At 44.7% G+C, this 25,050-nt stretch overlaps 1 protein-coding gene across 2 annotated transcripts in view; it reads left to right on the forward strand.

Moving 5' to 3' along the window:
- Positions 1–23,914, forward strand: part of LOC138676323 (TRPM8 channel-associated factor homolog) — a 151,252-nt gene extending 127,338 nt beyond the window's left edge. The window contains exon 8 of one of the 2 annotated variants that reach the window (XM_069765509.1): positions 20,768–23,914. In XM_069765509.1, coding sequence (XP_069621610.1) covers positions 20,768–21,013 — 246 coding nt within the window. In that variant the 3' untranslated portion in view covers positions 21,014–23,914. The remainder of the gene's footprint in view (positions 1–20,767) is intronic. The other variant, XM_069765510.1, reaches the window with a different exon arrangement.
- The last annotated feature ends 1,136 nt before the right edge of the window (positions 23,915–25,050 follow it).

Genomic DNA, 25,050 nt, shown 5'->3' on the forward strand with positions numbered 1-25,050 from the left:
AACTAATATTGGCAACCAAACAATCAACTCTTGTTGACCGTTTGCTTCAGGCATTCCCAGCACACAGCGCCCGTGATTGTTCTCACACGAGCTGCAGGGGGCAGCAGACCAGAAGTGTTAGAGGTGCAGAAATCAGAAGTGGCGTTGGTCAGAGGGGTTTTCTGACCAGGTTGTGATTTTGCTATGAGCGCAGACAGGACAGGTACCGCTGCATCAATTCAAAGTGACAGGAGACAACATTTGTCCAGTATGGTTACTAATTATTTTTCATCCCTTATCGATGTTCTACCTCAACCGTCATTCCCATTTGATTACTGGGCATCCAAATTAGACACCTGGCCAGAATTGGCAGAATATGCATTGCAGGAGCTTGCTTGCCCGGCAGCTAGTGTCCTATCAGAAAGAGTATTCAGTGCTGCAGGTTCAATATTAACCGAAAAAAGGACTCGTCTGGCTACCCAAAATGTTGATGATCTAACCTTCATTAAAATGAACCACAACTGGATTTCGAATTCTTTTGCCCCACCTTGCCCGGCCGACACCTAGCTTTCCTATGAAAAGGTCTTGCCTGTGGACTACTCTGAATGACTTTACCAATCTCGTAATTTGCAGCAGCTGATTGTCCAGCATACGACATGTTTACACCTCCCTAAATGGCCAAACTCCCCACACGGGGTCATGGTATCGCCACTTGGCGCAAGCACCCGTGAGAGTGCTGTTTGTCTGAAGAGGTGGGTGTGCCCGCTTTTGGTCAACGGCACTGCCACTGGGTCCCTCATAGTACAATAAAGTGTCTCTGGCGGTGGTGGTGCGCACCCAACGTCAGACACACTGTTGTAACATGAGGGGCCCTGGGCCTGTATCGCCGGCCACAAGAGAGTTCCCCCACCCCCAGCTCAAACATTGCTCTACCACTTGCACAATTATCTCTCACAGTTCCACCAATGTTTAGTCTATGCGCAGACATCCTTAAATTCCTGCCACTGACAATACCATTGTGTTGACATGTATGATGGTACTTAACATAGTCAGGGGCAGTGTCCTATATTTACACCAGTAAATACTTTGCGCCAAATTACTAGGTCTGAAACTATGCAGAGGAGCCCACCCCTGTACCTAATGATTGCACCCTTTTGTGTTTTCGTTTTGTTGTAATGCGAGACATTAACATGTATTTATTGTTTGGGACTACTAACTGGCAGACACTCATTACAATCGGCCTCCGCTGACAACACCAATGCTGCCTGTGTACCCCTACAAGAGAATTCCAAGTGTCTACAGCCAAATTTTATTATGTTAGGCCTACTACGCCTGTCTGCGGTCCCTCCTTCCACTAGTCCTCCAGTGACCTGTCTACTGCTGCCCGTGTACCCCTGGAACCAATTTTAAAGTGCCTACAGCCCAATTTTATTATGTTAGGCCTTCGAAGCCTGTCTGCGGTCCCTCCTTCCACTAGGCCTCCAGTGACCTGTCTACTGCTGCCCGTGTACCCCTGGAACCAATTTTAAAGTGCCTACAGCCCAATTTTATTATGTTAGGCCTACTATGCCTGTCTGCGGTCCCTCCTTCCACTAGTCCTCCAGTGACCTGTCTACTGCTGCCCATGTACCCCTGGAACCAATTTTAAAGTGCCTACAGCGCAATTTTATTATGTTAGGCCTTCGAAGCCTGTCTGCGGTCCCTCCTTCCACTAGTCCTCCAGTGACCTGTCTACTGCTGCCCGTGTACCCCTGAAACCAATTTTAAAGTGCCTACAGCCCAATTTTATTATGTTAGGCCTTCGAAGCCTGTCTGCGGTCCCTCCTTCCACTAGTCCTTCAGTGACCTGTCTACTGCTGCCCGTGTACCCCTGGAACCAACTTTAAAGTGTCTACAGCCCAATTTTATTATGTTAGGCCTTCGAAGCCTGTCTGCGGTCCCTCCTTCCACTAGTCCTCCAGTGACCTGTCTACTGCTGCCCGTGTACCCCTGGAACCAATTTTAAAGTGCCTACAGCCAATTTTTATTATGTTAGGCCTACTACGCCTGTCTGCGGTCCCTCCTTCCACTAGTCCTCCAGTGACCTGTCTACTGCTGCCCGTGTACCCCTGGAACCAATTTTAAAGTGTCTACAGCCCAATTTTATTATGTTAGGCCTTCGAAGCCTGTCTGCGGTCCCTCCTTCCACTAGTCCTCCAGTGACCTGTCTACTGCTGCCCGTGTACCCCTGGAACCAATTTTAAAGTGCCTACAGCCAATTTTTATTATGTTAGGCCTACTACGCCTGTCTGCGGTCCCTCCTTCCACTAGTCCTCCAGTGACCTGTCTACTGCTGCCCGTGTACCCCTGGAACCAATTTTAAAGTGCCTACAGCCCAATTTTATTATGTTAGGCCTTCGAAGCCTGTCTGCGGTCCCTCCTTCCACTAGTCCTCCAGTGACCTGTCTACTGCTGCCCGTGTACCCCTGGAACCAATTTTAAAGTGCCTACAGCCCAATTTTATTGTTAGGCCTTCGAAGCCTGTCTGCAGTCCCTCCTTCCACTAGGCCTCCAGTGACCTGTCTACTGCTGCCCGTGTACCCCTGGAACCAATTTTAAAGTGCCTACAGCCCAATTTTATTATATTACGCCTTCGAAGCCTGTCTGCGGTCCCTCCTTCCACTAGTCCTCCAGTGACCTGTCTACTGCTGCCCGTGTACCCCTGGAACCAATTTTAAAGTGCCTACAGCCCAATTTTATTATGTTAGGCCTTCAAAGCCTGTCTGCGGTCCCCCCTTCCACTAGTCCTCCAGTGACCTGTCTACTGCTGCCCGTGTACCCCTGGAACCAATTTTAAAGTGCCTACAGCCCAATTTTATTATGTTAGGCCTTCGAAGCCTGTCTGCGGGCCCTCCTTCCACTAGTCCTCCAGTGACCTGTCTACTGCTGCCCGTGTACCCTTGGAACCAATTTTAAAGTGCCTACAGCCCAATTTTATTATGTTAGGCCTTCGAAGCCTGTCTGCGGTCCCTCCTTCCACTAGTCCTCCAGTGACCTGTCTACTGCTGCCCGTGTACCCCTGGAACCAATTTTAAAGTGCCTACAGCCCAATTTTATTATGTTAGGCCTTCGAAGCCTGTCTGCGGGCCCTCCTTCCACTAGTCCTCCAGTGACCTGTCTACTGCTGCCCGTGTACCCCTGGAACCAATTTTAAAGTGCCTACAGCCCAATTTTATTATGTTAGGCCTTCGAAGCCTGTCTACGGTCCCTCCTTCCACTAGTCCTCCAGTGACCTGTCTACTGCTGCCCGTGTACCCCTGGAACCAATTTTAAAGTGCCTACAGCCCAATTTTATTATGTTAGGCCTTCGAAGCCTGTCTGCAGGCCCTCCTTCCACTAGTCCTCCACTGACCAGACCACTGCTGCCCGTGTACCCCTGGAACCAATTTTAAAGTGCCTACAGCCATATTTTATTATGTTAGGCCTACTACGCCTGTCTGCGGTCCCTCCTTCCACTAGGCCTCCACTGACCAGACCACTGCTGCCCGTGTACCCCTGGAACCAATTATAAAGTGCCTACAGCCCAATTTTATTATGTTAGGCCTTCTAAGCCTGTCTGCGGTCCCTCCTTCCAATAGTTCTCCACTGACCAGACCAATGCTGCCTGTGTACCCCTGGAACCCAGCTGAAAGTGCATGGAGCCTACTTTTTTTCTTTGTTTTATATTTATAAAGCCCAGATGAACTACGCTGTACCACGGTTCAAGCTACCCAGTCGACACTTCTTTTGCGAGAAAAGCCATCCCAGCCCTCCACCGGCATGAAAAAGTCTGCATTGTCATAGCACTCAGGCAATCAAACAGTAGAAAGGTGCACCTGACAAGAGACGCATGTACCAGTAGGCATGTCCACAAAAAGTTACGTGTCCATTACGGCCCACTGGGTTAATGTGTTGGATGCATGGTCCACAGGGGACAGCCTACAAAGTCTGTCTGTAGTCCCCAATTCAAATTGTCCTCCGCTGACCACACCACTGCTGCCCATGTACCCTTGGAACCAATTTTAAAGTGCCTACAGCCTAATTTTTTTATGTTAGGCCTACTACGCCTGTCTGCGGTCCCTCCTTCCAATACTCCTCCACTGACCACACCACTGCTGCCCGTGGACCCCTGGAACCTATTTTTAATTGCATAGAGCATCCTTTTTTTTAATAGTAGGCGTACAAAGTCTGTCTGCGGTCCATAATTGAAATTGTCCTCCACTGACCAGACCAATGCTGCCTGTGTACCCCTGTAACCTTATTTAAACTGCATTGAGCCACATTTTTGGTTTAAGGCCTACAACCTGTTTCGCTACTCAATACAGCTGTCCTCCTTTGAAAAAAGCTGAGCGTCAATAGTCTTGTTTTCAGCCTCTAGGAATTTGAAAACTGCATTGGGGCTACTACTTCGGTAGGGCCTACTAACGGTGTCTGCCGCTCCAAGGTGTTCCCCATGTTTCCTTGCCATTGTTTCGATCTTCTGACTCTCGTTTAGTAGTTGTTGAAAACTACACTGCATTAGGCCTACAAATTGGGTATGGGGTGTAAAGACGGTGTGTTCCACTCCAAGGTGTTCCCCAGGTTTCGTCTACATTGCTTCGATCTTCCGACTCTCGTTTAGTAGTTGTTGAAAACTACACTGCATTAGGCCTACAAATTGGGTATGGGGTGTAGAGACAGTGTGTTCCACTCCAAGGTGTTCCCCAGGTTTCCTCTCCATTGCTTCGATCTTCTGACTCTCGTTTAGTAGTTGTTGAAAACTACACTGCATTAGGCCTACAAATTGGGTATGGGGTGTAGAGACGATGTGTTCCACTCCAAGGTATTCCCCAGGTTTCGTCTACATTGCTTCGATCTTCCGACTCTCGTTTAGTAGTTGTTGAAAACTACACTGCATTAGGCCTACAAATTGGGTATGGGGTGTAGAGACGGTGTGTTCCACTCCAAGGTGTTCCCCAGGTTTCCTCTCCATTGCTTCGATCTTCCGACTCTCGTTTAGTAGTTGTTGAAAACTACACTGCATTAGGCCTACAAATTGGGTATGGGGTGTAGAGACGGTGTGTTCCACTCCAAGGTGTTCCCCAGGTTTCCTCTCCATTGCTTCGATCTTCCGACTCTCGTTTAGTAGTTGTTGAAAACTACACTGCATTAGGCCTACAAATTGGGTATGGGGTGTAGAGACGGTGTGTTCCACTCCAAGGTGTTCCCCAGGTTTCCTCTCCATTGCTTCGATCTTCCGACTCTCGTTTAGTAGTTGTTGAAAACTACACTGCATTAGGCCTACAAATTGGGTATGGGGTGTAGAGACGGTGTGTTCCACTCCAAGGTGTTCCCCAGGTTTCCTCTCCATTGCTTCGATCTTCCGACTCTCGTTTAGTAGTTGTTGAAAACTACACTGCATTAGGCCTACAAATTGGGTATGGGGTGTAGAGACGGTGTGTTCCACTCCAAGGTGTTCCCCAGGTTTCGTCTACATTGCTTCGATCTTCCGACTCTCGTTTAGTAGTTGTTGAAAACTACACTGCATTAGGCCTACAAATTGGGTATGGGGTGTAGAGACGGTGTGTTCCACTCCAAGGTGTTCCCCAGGTTTCCTCTCCATTGCTTCGATCTTCCGACTCTCGTTTAGTAGTTGTTGAAAACTACACTGCATTAGGCCTACAAATTGGGTATGGGGTGTAGAGACGGTGTGTTCCACTCCAAGGTGTTCCCCAGATTTCCTCTCCATTGCTTCGATCTTCCGACTCTCGTTTAGTAGTTGTTGAAAACTACACTGCATTAGGCCTACAAATTGGGTATGGGGTGTAGAGACGGTGTGTTCCACTCCAAGGTGTTCCCCAGGTTTCCTCTCCATTGCTTCGATCTTCTGACTCTCGTTTAGTAGTTGTTGAAAACAACACTGCATTAGGCCTACTACTTGGGTTGGGGCCTTCTATCTGTGTCTGCTGCTCCTTGCTGTTCTCCTACTGTGAACAAAGCTGTGCCGCCGGTTTACTACTGTTGCCAATTTTGAACTGCATTTAGAATACTTACTGATTTGGGCCTGCTCTCTGTGTCAGCCTCTCATTCCAGTTGTCCTCCACTGAACAAAGCAATGCCCCCTGGTTAGTCCTGTTACCAATTTTGAACTGCATTTAGCCCACTTTATTCTTTGGGCCCATATCTGTTTCCCCCTCATCCTGCCCATTGCCCAGCCAGTGATAGATGAGTCTGCTGGTACATTGACCCATAACGCAACATTCCCCGTGCACGCTACACTGCAAGATTGTGACCCTGCTGAAAGTCTGGTCCCCCTTCCCGCATACCATACCACATTACACGGGGACAAAGAGGAAGGTGCAGATGAAGGTGCAGGTTCCTTCATCGGGGGGGGAGGAATACTCGTTGGCGACGTCACTGGCACAGGGCCTCTCATAGTAAGCAAAAGTATTGCTGCCGGTGGGAGGCGCCCCCGCTGTGCAAACACACCGCTGTACTTTGAGGGGCCCTGTGCCAGTGTCAATGCCAACGAGTGGGCCCCCCCTGCTTGCTCAGGATCACAGCACTTGCAAAGTTGAAATACTTACCTCTCCCTGCTCCACTGCCGTGACGTGGTACAGATGTCCTTGGCCCACTAATTGCTTGAACCAGCCCTACCCCCCACAACTTTAGCCAAATGACCCCCAATTTCAAATGCCTTACAATTATTATAAGCTAAATTACGATTGACAAGCTTCAGTAGCAAGAATGGATGTTTTTTCCAATACAATGGGCTCTGTACATGTTTTCCTGGCCTCTACTCACTGCTGACTATGCTCCCCCATTGACTTGCGTTGGGTTTCGTGTTTCGGTCGATCCCCGACTTTTCGCGATAATCGGCCGATTCCACTCGACTCGACTTTTGAGATAGTCGGGTTTCGCGAAACCTGGCTCAACTCTAAAAAGGTCAAGGTCGCTCAACTCTACTCCCCAGACATTAACTCATTAGCGTGGAAAAGTTTCTAAACATTTTCCCACGCTGTCAAGTTCACCTCAGGTCAGGCGTTCAGTCTGCGCATCCTCAGTGGCATCAGCGGTAGTCGGCCTCGCCTGACCTGAGGTGAACTTGACAGCATGGGAAAATGTTCAGAAACATTCCCACACTAATGAGTTCATGTCCGGTCAGGCGGGGAGGCTGCACAGGCAGCTTTTCATTCATTCCTCCCTGGTTTACAGGCCTGCCGGTAGCATTAGCACCACACCAGGTTGTAAACTATTTAACCCCTTGAGATGGATTGCAGCTTGGGACTTAACTGTACAGAGGACAGATATGCGATATTGTTGCTTTTTTATTTTGGATTTTTTTTACAGAAGAACGAGGGCTTCGCTTGGATTGAGAGTGTAATAAAGATGTTAAACCTGTGTGTTTAATTATTCCATTAAAAGACTTTATTCTTAATGTGTGTGTATTTTTAACCCTTTCATACGATTTGATTAATAATGGATAGGTGTCTTATTGACTCCTCTCCATTATTAACCAGGCTTAATGTCACCTTACAATAGTAAGGTGACATTAACCCCTTATTACCCCATATGCCACCACTTCTGGGCAATGGGAAGAGAGAGGCTAAGTGCCCGAATAGCCTTTTCTGGGGAGGCTGGGAGCAGATTTTTTTTAGCAAGGGAGGGGGGTGGCAATAACCATGGTCCTTTTCTAGGCTATTAATATCTGCCCTTAGTCACTGGTTTTCCCTCTCTGGCGGAGAAAATTACGCGGGAACCCACGCCAGTTTTTTCTGTGATTTCTTTAATTTAACACCTACAGCTTCCAAATTTTATACACACACATGCACACTACTAACATAATTAGTGAAGGACATATAAAAATCTAACTTCTGCAATGGTTTACTGTATGTAAGCCATGTTTCATATCCTGTTGGGTTCGGTAATGATTTTTCACCTTCTAACAAGACAATGACCCTAAGTACAGAGCAAAAATAGCAGTGGCTTCAGAACAACTCTGTGACCATTCTTGACTGGTCCAGCCAGAGCCCTGACCTAAACCCAATTGAGCATCTCTGGAGAGACCTGAAAATGGCTGTCCACCAACATTCACCATCCAACCTGATGGAACTGGAGAGGATCTGCAAGGAAGAATGGCAGAGGATCCCCAAATCCAGGTGTGAAAAACTTGTTACATCATTCCCAAGAAGACTCATGGCTGTACTAGCTCAAAAGGGTGCTTCTACTTAATACTGAGCAAAGGGTCTGAATACTTATGACAATGTGATATTTTAGTTTTTCGTTTTTTATATTATTTGCAAAAATGTCTACATTTCTATTTTTTTTTCAGACAAGATGGAGTGCAGAGTGTACATTAATGAGAACAAAAATGAACTTTTTTGAATTTACCAAACGGCTGCAATGAAACAAAGAGTGAAAAATTTAAAGGGGTCTGAAGACTTTCTGTACCCACTGTATACTTAATTTAAAATGTGCAAGGCGGGGGATAAATCACAAAGTGCCAAAGGCAAAAAAACCCTAGTTAAAGACTCTAAAACATAACTTTTAATGCTAAGATTAATAAAGGGGTATCATACTTAAAACATCCACTTGTCAGTGATGACCATAAACTTCTCTAAAAACCCACAGCCTGTCAATAACTAGCGATCTTAATCCTATCTGGTAACAGTATTCAGGAGTATGGAATATGGTGCGGTTGCTACCTATATCTACTCATTCACACTCCACAACCACAGGCAAGCATTATTAAAAGTAGCTCCTAAGCCACTACCAATAACATCTCTCAGATCCGGGTCAGCTCTTAAAATAGGCCAATACTTGTGGAACACCCCGACGGCAATAGACGCTTTAGCATCAAATGTACCTATAAATCTACTTGTACTGTCTTCCTCCCTCCGGGGAGCCCCATTTAAGAGTGTATCTCTATTGGTTACCTTTAAAAGTCCTATGTAAAATCTTCCTTGGGTAACCTCTTGCCGTAAATCTCTGAAAGAGATTTTGGCTCTCCTTACCAAAGAAGGAATCATTAAAACAGTTACGCCTTGCTCAAAGATACTGCCCAAACGGCCTTTAAATACGGAGGGTGCCAGCTTTCCCAATGCAAAAAATTATTTGTGGACATCAGTTTCCGGTATATATTGGTATGGATATCACCATTCATATCAATTGATATAGTCACATCCAGAAAGTTAATTTCCTTAAATCCGATTTCCATGGTGAAATTTATACCAATCTTATTATTGCTGAGGATAGACATAAAATCAAGAAATAATTGTTTCCCTGTCCCAAAAAATCAACACATCATCTATGTATCTACCCCAGAATAATATGTGACTGGTATAAAAAGATACAACCTCGCAGAAAATGTGTAAGTCTTCCCACCACCCTAAAAACAAATTAGCAAAAATAGGTGCACAAGAAGTACCCATAGCGGTACCCCTTATCTGGTGAAAGAAGGTACCGCTGAAAGGTAAAATAATTGTGGGTAAGAACAAAACGTAGTATGTATACAGAAAAATATTATGCTCGGAAAATTGTCTACCCTTGGTGGAAAGAAAATGTGACACTGCCAAAATATGCCAAAGTCATCGTCTATATTGCTGTATAAGGCCACTATGTCTAGACTCATGAGCTTGGTGGTGTCAGGAACATTAAGATCTTTTAACCTCTGAACCATATCCTTTGTATTTCGAATGAAATATGGTAATGACTTACAAAAGGGGATAGCAACTCATCTAGGTACTGGCTGGCACCCTCCGTTAACAATTTATTCCTGGACATTATGAGTCTCAGTTGTTTATGCACCTTCGGCAAGGTGTACAAGGTGGCTATTGAGGGACATGGATTATACATTTTCTTCTAACTCATCTTCAGATAAGAGATTCCTCTCCCTGGCTCCTTTTAATAGACACAACAGGTCTTGCAAGAAATGATCAGTAGGGTCTGAGTTCAGTATGGTATATGTCCTCCTATCATCCAGAAGATCCCCTGCTATCTGACCATAATCAGTCCTATCCATCTGAACAATATTGCCCCCTTTGTCGGAGGGCTTTATAACAATATTTGTATTGTCCTGTAGATCTCTCAAAGCTCCTATCTCTTCTGAGCTCAAGTTTGCAACCTTACTCCTTTTCCCCTTAGATAGTTTCCTAATATCATTCTCCACCATATTCACAAAAGCATTGATGTTATGGTATTGGAAGAAAGCTGGGGTGTGTTTTCACTTCATGGTCTTAAAGAGGAGAAGGGTGGGGATTAGGGTTGAGCGAAACGGGTCGAAAATATTCAAAAGTCGCCGACTTTTGGCAAGGTCGAGTTTCATGAAACCCGACCCGACCCCTGTGTGGGGTCGGCCATGAAGTCGGCGATCTTTTGAATCTAGAATCGGAATTCCGATACCGATTCCCGATATGTTTAAGATATCGGGAATTGGTATTGGAATTCAGATTTAAGTGTAAAATAAAGAATTAAAATAAAAAATATCGCAATACTTACCCTCTGACGCGCCCTGGTACTAACCGGGAACCTTCCTTCCTTAGAATCAGCCTTCCAGGACCTTGCGGTGACGTCGCGGTGACGTCGCGGCTTGTGATTGGCCGCGCGGCCGCCCATGTGACCGCTCGCGCGACCAATCACAAGCCGCGACATCACCGCGACGTCACCGAAGGTCCTGGAAGGGCTGATTCTTAGGAAGGAAGGCTGCCGGAAAGAAGCAGGGCGCGTCCGAGGGTGAGTATATACCTAATAGGGAAACTCTCCTTCAGGCCCTGCGATCCATATTTTAGTGTAAAATAAAGAATTAAAATAAAAAATATCGCAATACTTACCCTCTGACGCGCCCTGGTACTAACCGGGAACCTTCCTTCCTTAGAATCAGCCCTTCCAGGACCTTCGGTGACGTCGCGGTGACGTCGCGGCTTGTGATTGGTCGCGCGAGCAGTAACATGGGCGGCCGCGCGGCCAATCACAAGCCGCGACGTCACCGCGACGTCACCGCAAGGTCCTGGAAGGCTGATTCTAAGGAAGGAAGGTTCCCGGTTAGTACCAGGGCGCGTCAGAGGGTAAGTATTGCGATATTTTTTATTTTAATTCTTTATTTTACACTAAAATATGGATCGCAGGGCCTGAAGGAGAGTTTCCGCTCCTTCAGACCCTGGGAAACATGGAAACCCAATGCACTGCATTGGGTTTCGGGTTTCGGCCGACCCCGACCCCGACTTTTTTATAGGATCGGCCGATTTCACTCGACCCGACTTTTGAAAAAGTCGGGTTTCGTGAAACCCGACCCGATCCTATAAAGTTAAAGGTCGCTCAACCCTAGTGGGGATACTTCTGGATGATCAGACTCAAGATCTTTCAAGATTTTCAGTCTTCTCTAGAGATGGTATGGATTCTCCTATTCAAATCCATACTATCCCTATTTTTAATTGTATGATATTTATGCATTGCTAACTTGCGAGCAAACAAGTTTAGATCATTAGTCCAAGAAAAGGAAACAAACTCTGGTGCTGGGGTAAAAGATAAACCTTTTATCAAAAGTATTGTATTTGAAGTGACAGGAGTAGTAGTCACTATACCGCCCAAAGTGGGCATTATATTGGGTTGGACTAAACCCGAGGTACACTACTGTTCAAAAGTTTAGGGTCACTTAGAAATTTCCTTATTTTTGAAAGAAAAGAACATTTTTTTCCAATGAAACTAACATTAAATGATTCAGAAATACACTGTATACATTGTTAATGTGGTAAATGACTATTCTAGCTGCAGACGTCTGGTTTGTAATGCAATATCTTCATAAGTACAGTATATACTCTGCAAAGAGTTTGTATGTTCTCTCCGTGTTTGCGTGGGTTTCCTCCGGGTACTCCGGTTTCCTCCCACATTCTAAAGACATACTGATAGGGAATTTAGATTGTGAGCCCCATCAGGGACAGCGATGATAATGTGTGCAAACTGTAAAGCGCTGCGGAATATGTTAGCGCTATATAAAAATAAAGATTATTTATTTATTTATTTATATAGAGGCCCATTTCCAACAACCATCACTCCAGTGTTCTTATGGTACTTTGTGTTTGCTAACTGTGTAAGAAGGCTAATATATGGTTAGAATTCCCTTGAAACCCCTTGTGCAAGTACAGTGGGGCAAAAAAGTATTTAGTCAGTCAGCAATAGTGCAAGTTCCACCACTTAAAAAGATGAGAGGCGTCTGTAATTTACATCATAGGTAGACCTCAACTATGGGAGACAAACTGAGAAAAAAAAATCCAGAAAATCATTGTCTGTTTTTTTAACATTTTATTTGCATATTATGGTGGAAAATAAGTATTTGGTCAGAAACAAAATTTCATCTCAATACTTTGTAATATATCCTTTGTTGGCAATGACAGAGGTCAAACGTTTTCTGTAAGTCTTCACAAGGTTGCCACACACTGTTGTTGGTATGTTGGCCCATTCCTCCATGCAGATCTCCTCTAGAGCAGTGATGTTTTTGGCTTTTCGCTTGGCAACACGGACTTTCAACTCCCTCCAAAGGTTTTCTATAGGGTTGAGATCTGGAGACTAGCTAGGCCACTCCAGGACCTTGAAATGCTTCTTACGAAGCCACTCCTTCGTTGCCCTGGCGGTGTGCTTTGGATCATTGTCATGTTGAAAGACCCAGCCACGTTTCATCTTCAATGCCCTTGCTGATGGAAGGAGGTTTGCGCTCAAAATCTCACGATACATGGCCCCATTCATTCTTTCATGTACCCGGATCAGTCGTCCTGGCCCCTTTGCAGAGAAACAGCCCCAAAGCATGATGTTTCCACCACCATGCTTTACAGTAGGTATGGTGTTTGATGGATGCAACTCAGTATTCTTTTTCCTCCAAACACGACAAGTTGTGTTTCTACCAAACAGTTCCAGTTTGGTTTCATCAGACCATAGGACATTCTCCCAAAACTCCTCTGGATCATCCAAATGCTCTCTAGCAAACTTCAGACGGGCCCGGACATGTACTGGCTTAAGCAGTGGGACACGTCTGGCACTGCAGGATCTGAGTCCATGGTGGCGTAGTGTGTTACTTATGGTAGGCCTTGTTACATTGGTCCCAGCTCTCTGCAGTTCATTCACTAGGTCCCCCCGCGTGGTTCTGGGATTTTTGCTCACCGTTCTTGTGATCATTCTGACCCAACGGGGTGGGATTTTGCTTGGAGCCCCAGATCGAGGGAGATTATCAGTAGTCTTGTATGTCTTCCATTTTCTAATTATTGCTCCCACTGTTGATTTCTTCACTCCTAGCTGGTTGGCTATTGCAGATTCAGTCTTCCCAGCCTGGTGCAGGGCTACAATTTTGTTTCTGGTGTCCTTTGACAGCTCTTTGGTCTTCACCATAGTGGAGTTTGGAGTCAGACTGTTTGAGGGTGTGCACAGGTGTCTTTTTATACTGATAACAAGTTTAAACAGGTGCCATTACTACAGGTAATGAGTGGAGGAAAGAGGAGACTCTTAAAGAAGAAGTTACAGGTCTGTGAGAGCCAGAAATCTTGATTGTTTGTTTCTGACCAAATACTTATTTTCCACCATAATATGCAAATAAATTGTTAAAAAAACAGACAATGTGATTTTCTGGATTTTTTTTTCTTAGTTTGTCTCCCATAGTTGAGGTCTACCTATGATGTAAATTACAGACGCCTCTCATCTTTTTAAGTGGTGGAACTTGCACTATTGCTGACTGACTAAATACTTTTTTGCCCCACTGTATGTTAGCACAGCTGAAAACAGTTTGACTGATTAGAGAACCTACTGTATAAACCTGACTTTCCTTTGAGCTAGTAGAGAATCTGGAGCATTACAATTGTTGGTTACATTAAACTCTCAAAATGGCCAGAAAAAAAAGAACTTTCATGTGAAACTCGTCGGTCTATTCTTGTTCTTAGAAATGAAGGCTATTTCATGCGAGAAATTGTCAAGAAACTGAAGATTTCCTACAACGGTGTGTACTACTCCCTTCAGAGGAGAGCACAAACAGGCTCTAACCAGAGTAGAAAGAGAAGTGGGAGTCCCAGCTGCACAACTGAGCAACAAGACAAGTACATTAGAGTTGTAGTTTGAGAAATCGACTCCTCACAGATCCTCAATTGGCAGCTTCATTAAATAGTACACGCAAAACGCCAGTGTCAACGTCTACAGTGAAGAGTCGACTCCGGGATTCTGCCCTCAGGGCAGAGTGGCAAAGAAAAAGCCATATCTGAGACTGGCTAATAAAAGGAAAAGATTAATATGGGCAAAAGAACACAGACATTGGACAGAAGAAGATTGGAAAAAAGTGTTATGGACAGACAAATCCAAGTTTGAGGTGTTTGGCTCACACAGAAGAACATTTGTGAGGCGGAGAACAACTGAAAAGATGCTGGAAGATTGCCTGATGCCATCTGTCAAGTATGGTGGAAGTAATGTGATGGTCTGGGGTTGCTTTGGTGCTGGTAAAGAGGGAGATTTGTACAAGGTAAAAAGGGATTTTGAATAAGGAAGGCCATCACTCCATTATGTAACGCCATGCCATACCCTGTGGACAGCTCATGATTGGAGCCAATTTCATCCTGCAACAGGACAATGACCCAAAGCACACCTCCAAATTATGCAAGAACTATTTGTCATACCGTTGCTGCCGCCTCCCCAGTCAGCGTCTCTTTCTCCGCGCTCTCTCCCGGCCTCTGCTTCTCGTGCTCGTGCGCATACCAGGTTCAGTGCTGCGCGTGTGCACTTCTGATCTTCTGTCTCCTCTATGGTCCTGGAGGACTAATACCCTGAGGTCGGTTCTCCTTATTGTCCTCTCTATGGTACTGGAGGTCTGTTACCTGGAAGTGCTACCCTGCCTGTAGGTATTTAAACTGCTTCCTGCCGTCCCTCTGTGCCTGGATATCATTTGTTCCTTCAGGTGTTCCTGGCCGCTCTTAGTCTCTGTGAAGTTCGTTTTCCCTCTTAGGGTTTATCCTGTGTCTCTGCAGTTCCTGTCTTTCCTGGATCTTGCTAGCCTCTGTGTTTCCTCAGTTCCTTCGCCAGTCCCTGTACTGGTGCAGTTTTCCCATCAGTCCTGTGTCTCTGCAGTACCCTCTACAGGACTGCGCTCGGATGTCATCTGAGTGCAGCCTGATTCTATAGCATAAAGGTACCGTCACACTTAGCGACGCTGCAGCGATACCGACAACGATCCAGATCGCTGCAGCGTCGCTGTTTGGTCGCTGGAGAGCTGTCACACAGACCGCTCTCCAGCGACCAACAATGCCGGTAACCAGGGTAAACATCGGGTAACTAAGCGCAAGACATCGTGAAGACATCGCTGAATCGGTGTCACACACGCCGATTCAGCGATTTCTACGGGGAGTTCAGCGACCAAATAAAGTTCTGGACTTTCTTCCCCGACCAGCGACAGCACAGCAGGGGCCTGATCGCTGCTGCCTGTCACACTGGACGATATCGCTAGCGAGGACGCTGCAACGTCACGGATCGCTAGCGATATCGTCTAGTGTGACGGTACCTTTACTCTGTTGTCCTACTATCCCCGCCTTATCTTGGTCTTCTCCCGTCCCGGTCCTCCAGCTTCCGTGGCGATAGTCCCTCGCGGGCCTGCCCCTAACTCCCTGTATAGGGGGCGGTCTATCTGGTCAGCTCGTCCGTGAGGGGTTCGTCGTCGCGGTCTAGAGGGTCCACTTCCCGTTTTCCTCCTGTGAATCATCACACTCACTATAGGACTGCGCTCGGGTGACATCTGAGTGCAGCCTGATTCTTACAGCATAACACTATTTAGGGAAGAAGCAGGCAGCTGGTATTCTATCTGTAATGGAGTGGTCAGCGCAGTCACCAGATCTCAACCCCATTGAGCTGTTGTGGCAGCAGCTTGACCGTATGTACGCAAAAAGTGCCCATCAAGCCAAAGCAACTTGTGGGAGGGGCTTCTGGAAGCATGGGGTGAAATTTCTCCAGATTACATTAGCAAATTATCTGTTAGAATACCAAATGCTGTAATTGCTGCAAAGGGAGCATTCTTTGACGAAAGCAAAGTTTGAAGGAGAAAATTATTGTTTCAAATACAAAATGTTTTTTTGAACCTTGTCAAAGTCTGGACTAGATTTTCAATTCATTTGGCAACTCATTTGATTAATAAACGTATAAGTTTTCAAGGAAAACACAAAATGGGTGACCCTAAACTTTTGAACGGTAGTGAATTCACCATTTGTGATGGTACAAGATTTCCAAACAGAGACAGTATTGTCTGTTATACTGAGTCCACCCTCTGAGCCAAGAAAATGGGCACAGAGGAGGAAGAAGGCCCACCAGTAATCTAATATGCATTTCTTTTTGGATGTGGATTTTCCACTGTTAAATTCATCCATGAAATTATTTTTGGATTTATAATTCCTCTTAAACTCACTTTTTCTCTTTGTTCCCCCCCTAGAGATTTGAATTGCCCCCAGTGGAACTATCTGACTCAGAAAAATCAGTTTCAGATCTATCCGTGTATAATGGATTATTAGTTCTAGGTCCTTTAGAGATGATACAATTAATTCTGTCTGTATATCTGACTGGTTTCAAAATCCCCCAAATCTCTAATGAATTTCTTATGCTTCCTTTCCTTAATCTCCCTTTTAAGGTTCTCTATTTGTTTTTGAAAATTTGTCTCTAGTCTACCAAAATCAGGATGTTTTGAGAACTGATGTACATCATTGACTTCTTTCTCTATTTGTATATTAATTCTGTTCAAATTATGTTTTTCAAATTCCAAGAGATAATTCATAAGTCTCAAGGAACACTCAGCCAGCAAATTTTCCCACCCTTGAACAAATGCCATGTCATCTCTATGTGCATTTGGAAACAGAGGGATCCTCAAACCTCTATTACAGGGTCGGACTGGCCCACCAGAGAACTGGAGGATTCTCCGGTGGGCCCAGGCACTTACACCTGCTTGCTTACAGGGCACGCAGCTTCCTAGGGCCCCCACTGCTCCAGGGGCCGCCAGCCAGTGGCGTGTCGCTAATAGCGGCACACCACACAGCTGCTATGGGGCCCATGAGTCAGGGGGGCCCACCCGGTGCCAACAGAGCAGCAGCTGAAGACAGGAGCCTGTCCCTGTTGCAAAAGAGAAATTAATATTCACACTTCCCCACGCCCCCATGGGCATAAAGATGCTGCCGGGATGTGCTGTGGCTGCGGAAAACATGCGGAGAGGTGAGTGGTACTGTGTGTGTCTGTGTGTGTGCCTGTTTGGTGTGGTGCTGTGTGCGTGTGCGTGCGTGAGTGGTGCAGTGCTGGGTGAGTGTGAGAGAGTGGTGCGGTGCTGTGTGTTTGTGTGGTGCTGTGTGTGAGAGTGGTGCTGTGTGTGTATTTGAGAGGTCAATGATGTGGGTGATGGAGAGAGCAGTGGTGGGGGAGAAGGCAAAGTTGTTGGTGGTGGAAAGGACGATGGAGTAGTGGGGGAGGAGGCAATGATGGAGGTGGTGGAATGGGCAATGATGGGGTGGTGGGGAGAAGGCAATGATGGTTGTGGTGGAAAGGACAATGATGGTGGTGGAAGAGGCAATGATGGAGGAGATGGAGAGGGCAATGATGGGAGTGGTGGAGACTAGAGAAAAAATTTATAGAGGAAGTGGAAAGGTGTGGTGGGGAGAAGACAATGATGTTGTGCTGGAACGGACAATGATGGTAGTGGTGGAAAGGACAATGATGGTGGTGATGGGGGAGGAGGCAATGATGGAGGTGGTGGAATGGGCAATGATGGAGTAGTGGGGGAGAAAGCAATGATTGAGGTGGTGGAATGGGCAATGATAGGGGTTGTGGGTGAGAAGGCAATGATGGAGGTGGTTATGAGGACAATGATATTGTGGAGGGGGAGAAAAATGAGGTGGGGGCTGTATTATACCCTATGAGGGGAGCTGCATTATACTATATCAGGGAGGCTGTGTTATACTATATGAGGGGGTGGCATTATGCTTTATGAGGGGCTTACATTCTGTGGGGGGCTGCATTATATTCTCTTTGGGGGCTGCATTATTCTTTCAGGGGGCTACATTATATTCTGGTGGGCTACATTATCCTATATGAGGGGAGGGGGGCTACAGTATATTCTATAGGGGCTGCATTATACCTTATGAGAGGGTTGCATTATATTTTGTGGTGGGTTGCATTTTACCCTATGAGGGGGGCTGCATTATTTTCTATTAGGGGAGGATGCATTGCAATTAATGGAAACGGAGGCACAGATGGTGAGGTTCACATTCGTTTTTATTGTAATTAAACGTGGAACCTCTGGACCACGGTCCGGGGGGGCTCCGAAGGGGGTGTGACTACGTGAGCCCCAGACACCCGTGGCAAGACCCCTTGAACAGGATCAGAATGGGATACCTGGGGGACACGGGTGCTACCTCCAGTTAGACCGCGGACTCGTGGTAGCTGACCAAGCGGGACAGACGGACAAGCAGGGTTAGGAGGTGATGTAGAGATAACTGGTGGGTACCGGGGGTACGGGTGGAAACTGGTTCCAGCGGTACTAAAGTTGTCCTGACATTCAGGTGACTGAATGGCGGGACTATACGGAACTGGAGTAGGCAGATTGGAGATCGTCCAGGAAAGCTAGGTAACAGGTAGCAGATAGTCTGTGGAGACAAACAGTGTAAGCGGAGCAGTAACAGAGACTTCAGAATCAGAAGCACATGCTAGCAGGAACCAGAAGTTAGCAACTGAGGACACATGTTGCTCCGGCACCCTCCCTATGGTGGAGGGGCTAGAAATGGTAATCATTAACACGCAATTGGTCAGAAGCACCTTTTAGAAAATGCGCCCTGTCTCTTTAAGAGACCGGGAGCGAGCGTGCGTGACCTAAGCACACAGCCAGAGGACCTGCTGGCTGCATGCCAGGAAGCAGAGGAGGGAGGAGAAGCAGAGGCCCCGTCATGACAGCGGGGACCCCGCGAAGGTACAAGGACCGGACCGTGTGTAACATGCATTATATTCCATGAGAGGGCTACTTTATATTGTATGAGGGGGCTACATTATATTCTATGAGGGGGCTACATTATATTCTATAAGGGGGCTACTTTAAATTCTAAGAGGGGGCTACCCCAATCCCTGCTACATAATTAAGACGTGTGCTATCATATCTTATACCCTAATTTTAGCATGATTTTAGTATGTTTTAGCACACAATTGGTGGTATTGTATTTATTTCTATGTAAATACATAGTGGGCCCCAAGAATGATTTTCTCTTGTGGGCCCAAGGGGCTCCAGTCCGATGCTGCCTCAATATACAATTTTCTTCTGCAAATAAGTTTCCAAACTAGCTATCTCCCAACAGCTTCTCGTCTGCTGTTTGAAAATGTTCAATAAATTATTAAATGATATATTGACATCACTCTGTGCCAATAACGTGCTATTGGCTGAAAACACCTTTGTGGCCTCTAACAACAGTCCCTCTACATTTAATTTCTGAGATAGAAAACTTGCCATATTCCCAAGGACAGACTAATTGGAGTTTAAAGGGACACTGTCACCTGAATTTGGAGGGAACAATTTTCAGCCATGGAGGCGGGGTTTTCGGGTGTTTAATTCACCCTTTCCTTACCCGCTGGCTGCATGCTGGCTGCAATATTGGATTGAAGTTCATTCTCTGTCCTCCATAGTACACGCCTGCGCAAGGCAAGATTGCCTTGTGCATGCATGTACTATGGAGGACAGAGAATGAACTTCAATCCAATATTGCAGCCAGCATGCAGCCAGCGGGTAAGGAAAGGGTGAATCAAACACCCGAAAACCCCGCCTCCATGGCTGAAAATTGTTCCCTCCAAATTCAGGTGACAGTGTCCCTTTAAGGACTCCATAATTCAAGAATACCAACAAAAATTGCTGCCCAATAGAGTCAGCGTAGGTTATTATACACAAATCACAAATTGCCAGAGGCAAACAACCCTAATTAAAGACTCTGAAACATAAATTTTAATGAAAAGATTAAAAAAAGGCGAATCATATTTAAAACTTCCATTTGTCAGTGTTTACATCAATAGGATGACAATAAACTGCTCTCAAAGCCCACAGTCTTTAACTGACTGTCCTAATCCTATCTGGTAACAGTATTCAGGGGTATGCAATATGGTGCAGCCACTACCTATATCCACTCATTCACAACCACTGGCAAATATTATTAAAACTAGCTTCTAAGCATCCTCAACATGTTTTGCCAGCGAACTGGCTTGGCATGGTAGGGGATATGGAAGCGGACCTGCTGCAGATGGTGCATGCAAAGGCCAAGGTCGTGAGTCTAGACCTCTAAAATTTGCACTGTGGATCAATTAAGGCCACTTTTCTGGTGTCTGCCACTAATTTGATATGTTTGGGCAGCTTTTGGGCCCATTTAAAGGTGTATTGTAAGTGATTGTTTTTGTCTCTCATTGACTCCAATGACGTTCAGCTATGTTTGGTGAATATTCGATGAATAAATCAGCGAATATTGCAAAATCGGCGATCGTAATCCGAACCGAACATTGAAATATTCGTTCATCTCTTGTTGCAATACAAAATAAGACAGTGTGGATTTTGTCATCCTATTTGACCAAGTCAGATTTAAGAAAACCTGACGTGGGCTTTTATTTTTGGAGAGATCTGCAGGATGGTGGTTTGGTTGGTTTCTCCCTCCAATCTGGGTTTTGTTGTTTGCAAGCAACTTAGCAGGGAGCTCTGTGCAGTACAGGTCTTTGTGAAGACTTCTCTTTTAGGACACATTAGATCCGTTGATAATAACTTTTTGTTCCATTGTTTCAGCTACAAGAGGGTTTTGGCTGGGATCCCTTCAAATATCTTTTCTCCAAGTACCAGACCATGTCCAACGTCAGTAAAGATAATAAAGATAAGATGAATCTTTGGGCAAAGTTGTTCTCTCAAGCAGTCAATAAAAACCTGGCCCCATTTTTCCAAGTCTGGGGGTGGCCCATTGATGAAGCAACCAGAAATGAATTGACCACACTGCAAGAATGGGAGAATGACCCAATGAAAAAATATATTGTGTGAATATAATTGTTATGTTAAAGAGGTTTTCCATTCTTGAAATTAGATAAAAAATAACAACTATAAAATAAAGTATCTGACAGCTGCCGCCAAGCATTGACCACAGCGGCTACATACAGTATATAGGTTTCTGTAGCGGTTAGTGATTTGCAATCTTCGTAACATGACCATCTGTTAGAAACAAAGAGCAAACATGCTATTTTCAAGAATTTTAGATGGTTTAAGTAGTGGAAACCCTCTTTAAAGCAATATAAAGTTGTACATTGCATGGTGTGTTTTCAATGATTGCTGAAAGAAGTTACGAGACTTATTGACTAAGGTGTCTACAGTAGATATCCCTTCAATTAACTATTCTTCTACAATATCAGAGTATGAACTTTCTATGTAGTTAATTAATGTGCTAGCTTTTAGTGGTGTTGCCCCTTATGGGATGCAAGTGCTGATTTCTGTAGTGATAGCTTACCACTTGCCAACTGTCTGATGACAATATAACCCAAAGATCAGATGTCCAAACTCTCTTACAACCCCGGACAACACAATTTTATTTTAGTCCGGTTATAAAAAAATGACATATAAAATTAAGAAAGACACACCTTTTCTATTTTACTCCAATAATACACATAATACACATTCCTCAGCATTGAAATTGAACACCTAGAAGAAAAAGTCATGAGAATATGGAGATCACAGGATCGATAGTCATGTTCATGATCTGCAAATGATGAAAAAATGAAAACAACATTTTCAAAACTTTCGATTTATTCAGTATCGAGTAATAGCAACAGAAATACAAGAACTTACATGCCTTGGCATGCTATCAATAAGGTTATTAACAGGCATTGAAGAAATGTTCTGCCATGCTAAATGCACTTGGGCACTTAAATCATCTGTTGTTACAGTTGCCAGCAAATGACATCCCAGATGTGCTCGATGGAAGACAAGTCCGAAGACACTGCAGGTCATGGTTATACCATGTGATCTTGTGCTGTCATGTTGAAAAATAGCCTCTGGGACACTTTGGATAAATGGCTGTACCACAGTGTTCACAATTGATCCATTTTGTATTACAAGTCAAATTGGATATCACATACCAAGCTTAAGGTATCAAACAGTGTCTACACAAACCATCAGAAGTTGTTTGCACATGGTGCTAAGAGCCAGATGTCCATTCATGGAGAGTTTTGATTGACCTCTATGCATCCTCTCACAAAGGCTATCATGGTAAAGTGCAAGATGGCAGTAGAGGCTGGGATGGAGGTCTATCCTCTTCATCGATGAGTCCCATTTTTGTATGGGTTGCAATGATAGAGGTAGATAATTTTTAAGACCACATTGGCAGTGCCATGAAGAGGCCTTCACAGGGGAAGGTCACCATGGTAGTACTTATAGTACTCCTGTGCTTATAATGTGGGGTTACATAATGTACAGTAGCCAGATCCCTCTGGTTTTAATTCCACGTACACGATCAGCCTGACGTTACATTGATTTGGTGGTGGAACCAGTGCTGTAGACATTTCTCCAAAGTGCCCCATTGGCCGTTTTTCAGCATGACAATATCCGGCTGCAAGTTGCTTGCACTATTGTGTGCCACCTGCATGCCTTAAATGTGCTACAATGTGTCATGTCGGACGCTATTCACACTAGGGCGTCCGACAGACAGCGGTAATTCTGCATTCGTCCACTATGCGCTCAGTGGCGCCGGCAGATTTTATCGAGGTTGTCCGGGGTTAATCTAGCTGGTACTCGGATTGGAGGCTGGGGCACGCCCACAGCCTTTATATAGTTCTTCTGAACTTTGGGCGTCTCCGATTATAGCTTGTGTCTTGTACCTGGTGATCTCGGTTCGGAGTGGTGGTCTTGGAGTGGAAATATCAGATCTGGTGGTGTATGATCCTTGTCATATTTCTCCTTCCTATATTCGTGTTTTGTTTTACCCTGTGCACATTATAGTGTTTTCCTGAGTGTGTTTGCGGCGTGGTGCGTTTTTGGTTTTGCCTGTCTGTGCTTTATGTAAAGGTTGGTGTTAAGATTATCACTAGGTGGAGAGTGGAGGTTTCAGTTTAGTACAGAATCAGGAGTTAGGGTCAGGCCTGGCGGCCCGGACAAGCACACCATCAGTGTAATCTCTGGGAGAGGGACAAACAGGGTTTCCCTAGTCTTAGGGAAATCGTAGGGGCCCGGGTTATTAGCTTTAGTCTACCTAGGCTCCCCGTGACAAATGGCCTGCAAACTTGTCTCCCATCGAGCTCATCTGGGATGTCATTGCTCGGCAATTGCAAAGGAAGTTGCCAGAAGTGGATTTTGATTTACGTGCACAAGTGCATTTGGTGTGGCAGAACATTCCTCAGACAACCATTAATATTATTGATACCATGTCAAGGTGTGTAAGTGCATGTGCTTCTTTGTGTGGCACTTACTCTCAATACTTAATAAATTATGTGTTGAAATTGTGCTTCCATGCTTTCATCATATGCCTATCATTAACATGTCTATCAATCCTATAATATCCATTATTCCACATTTTTTTCATTCTTGGTGCTACAATTTCAATATTGAGGATTGTATTTATTCAATGTAAAAATGGTAAAAAAAACAAACAAACGAAAAAAAGGATTTGGAAAACATAATACAATAAGCAATGTTCTATCCATCAAACTTGTACATTGGTAAAATTAAGATGCTTAGCTTTTTCTGTTCTTTAGCAGGAGAAAATTCCTCCTATTGTGGCATGTTTATCACGAAAGGCATACTGTTGAGGAAGGAAAACAACTATACATATAGAATTGATTGTTCATTGACTGCTACAATACTTGTATTTTTTCTTGTTTTAAAGTGTTTCAAATATTTTATTCTTATTGCTTTGTCAAACTCTTGCAATAAAGCCTTTCTAAGCTTTAAACTGTTTTTATGCTTCCTACAAGAGTAATATTGTCATCTCTTTGTCCTTTAGGTACTTTTCTGTCTACTACCGTAATACACTGGGGGAGGTTTATAAAATCTGACACCCACAGGAGCAACTTGCATTGCAGACATGTTTCTGCCTCCTTATTTTTTGTAGCTTACATGGTTGGTAAATTTAGCCAAGGAAAAGAATCCTTGAAATCACATACAAAGTGTGATCTAATGCAAGATGTGCTATAGCAATAAAATGTTGCAGACTGGTGAAACTGTTTGTGATGTGCAGCCATTACATATTCAATTGCAATCCCTAGAGAGTATTGGAAATATTTTGTACAGCTATATAGAAAATAAAGTACTGCCACTAGTCTGTGGTTCTTGGCTCCAGAACACACATTGACATCGACAAAATGTAAATGGTCACAGTAATAAGCAAAATAGAGCAGATCTTGGCGGTCTGTGGACTATATTTAGGAAACTGGAAACAGTTTTGGTTGGGATCCCTTGAAATGTCTTTTTTCCAAGTACTAGGAACATATCCATTGTCAGTGAAAATATTAAAGATAAGATGATTTTTTAGGCAAAGTTGTTCTCTCAACCAGGCAGCCTCCAGCATTGCATATCCCCCCAAAATCCCACCACAGGCCACTCACTCCATCGCACTTCCCCCAAATCCCACCACAAGCATCCCCCAAGCAGCATTGCACACTTCTTAGACTCTGAGGACACAACCATTCACCCTTTTTCACTTTCAGCTTCTCATTGATGCAGAACTAGCGCTTACGATGGAACATGTGCCTATCTCCCACCATGAAGATTGGTGGACTTGTGCTCCAGAGGTATCCAATATATGATGGAAATGACATCATACCTACCATGGGCCCATTTAAGCATTGATCGTTTGTACTGCGCATAGCAGCCTCTTTAGCGAATGCACAGTACAAACTGCTGGAAAAAAAAATAAAAACCAAAGAAGGTGCTTTATTTTGCTACAGATGGCAGAGAAAAGCACCATTTTTTACAGTGTGTCTAGAAATTTATATAAAAACTGTTGGAGGAAAATAGCTCAATAGGTTTTTATCCGAGATTACACAGTCAATGCAAGGTAAAGGCACTCACCAGACGTAGGTTAGGACAAGCAT

Source organism: Ranitomeya imitator, chromosome 4 (genome assembly GCF_032444005.1).
Source record: "Ranitomeya imitator isolate aRanImi1 chromosome 4, aRanImi1.pri, whole genome shotgun sequence".
NCBI classification, from domain to species: Eukaryota; Metazoa; Chordata; class Amphibia; order Anura; family Dendrobatidae; genus Ranitomeya; species Ranitomeya imitator.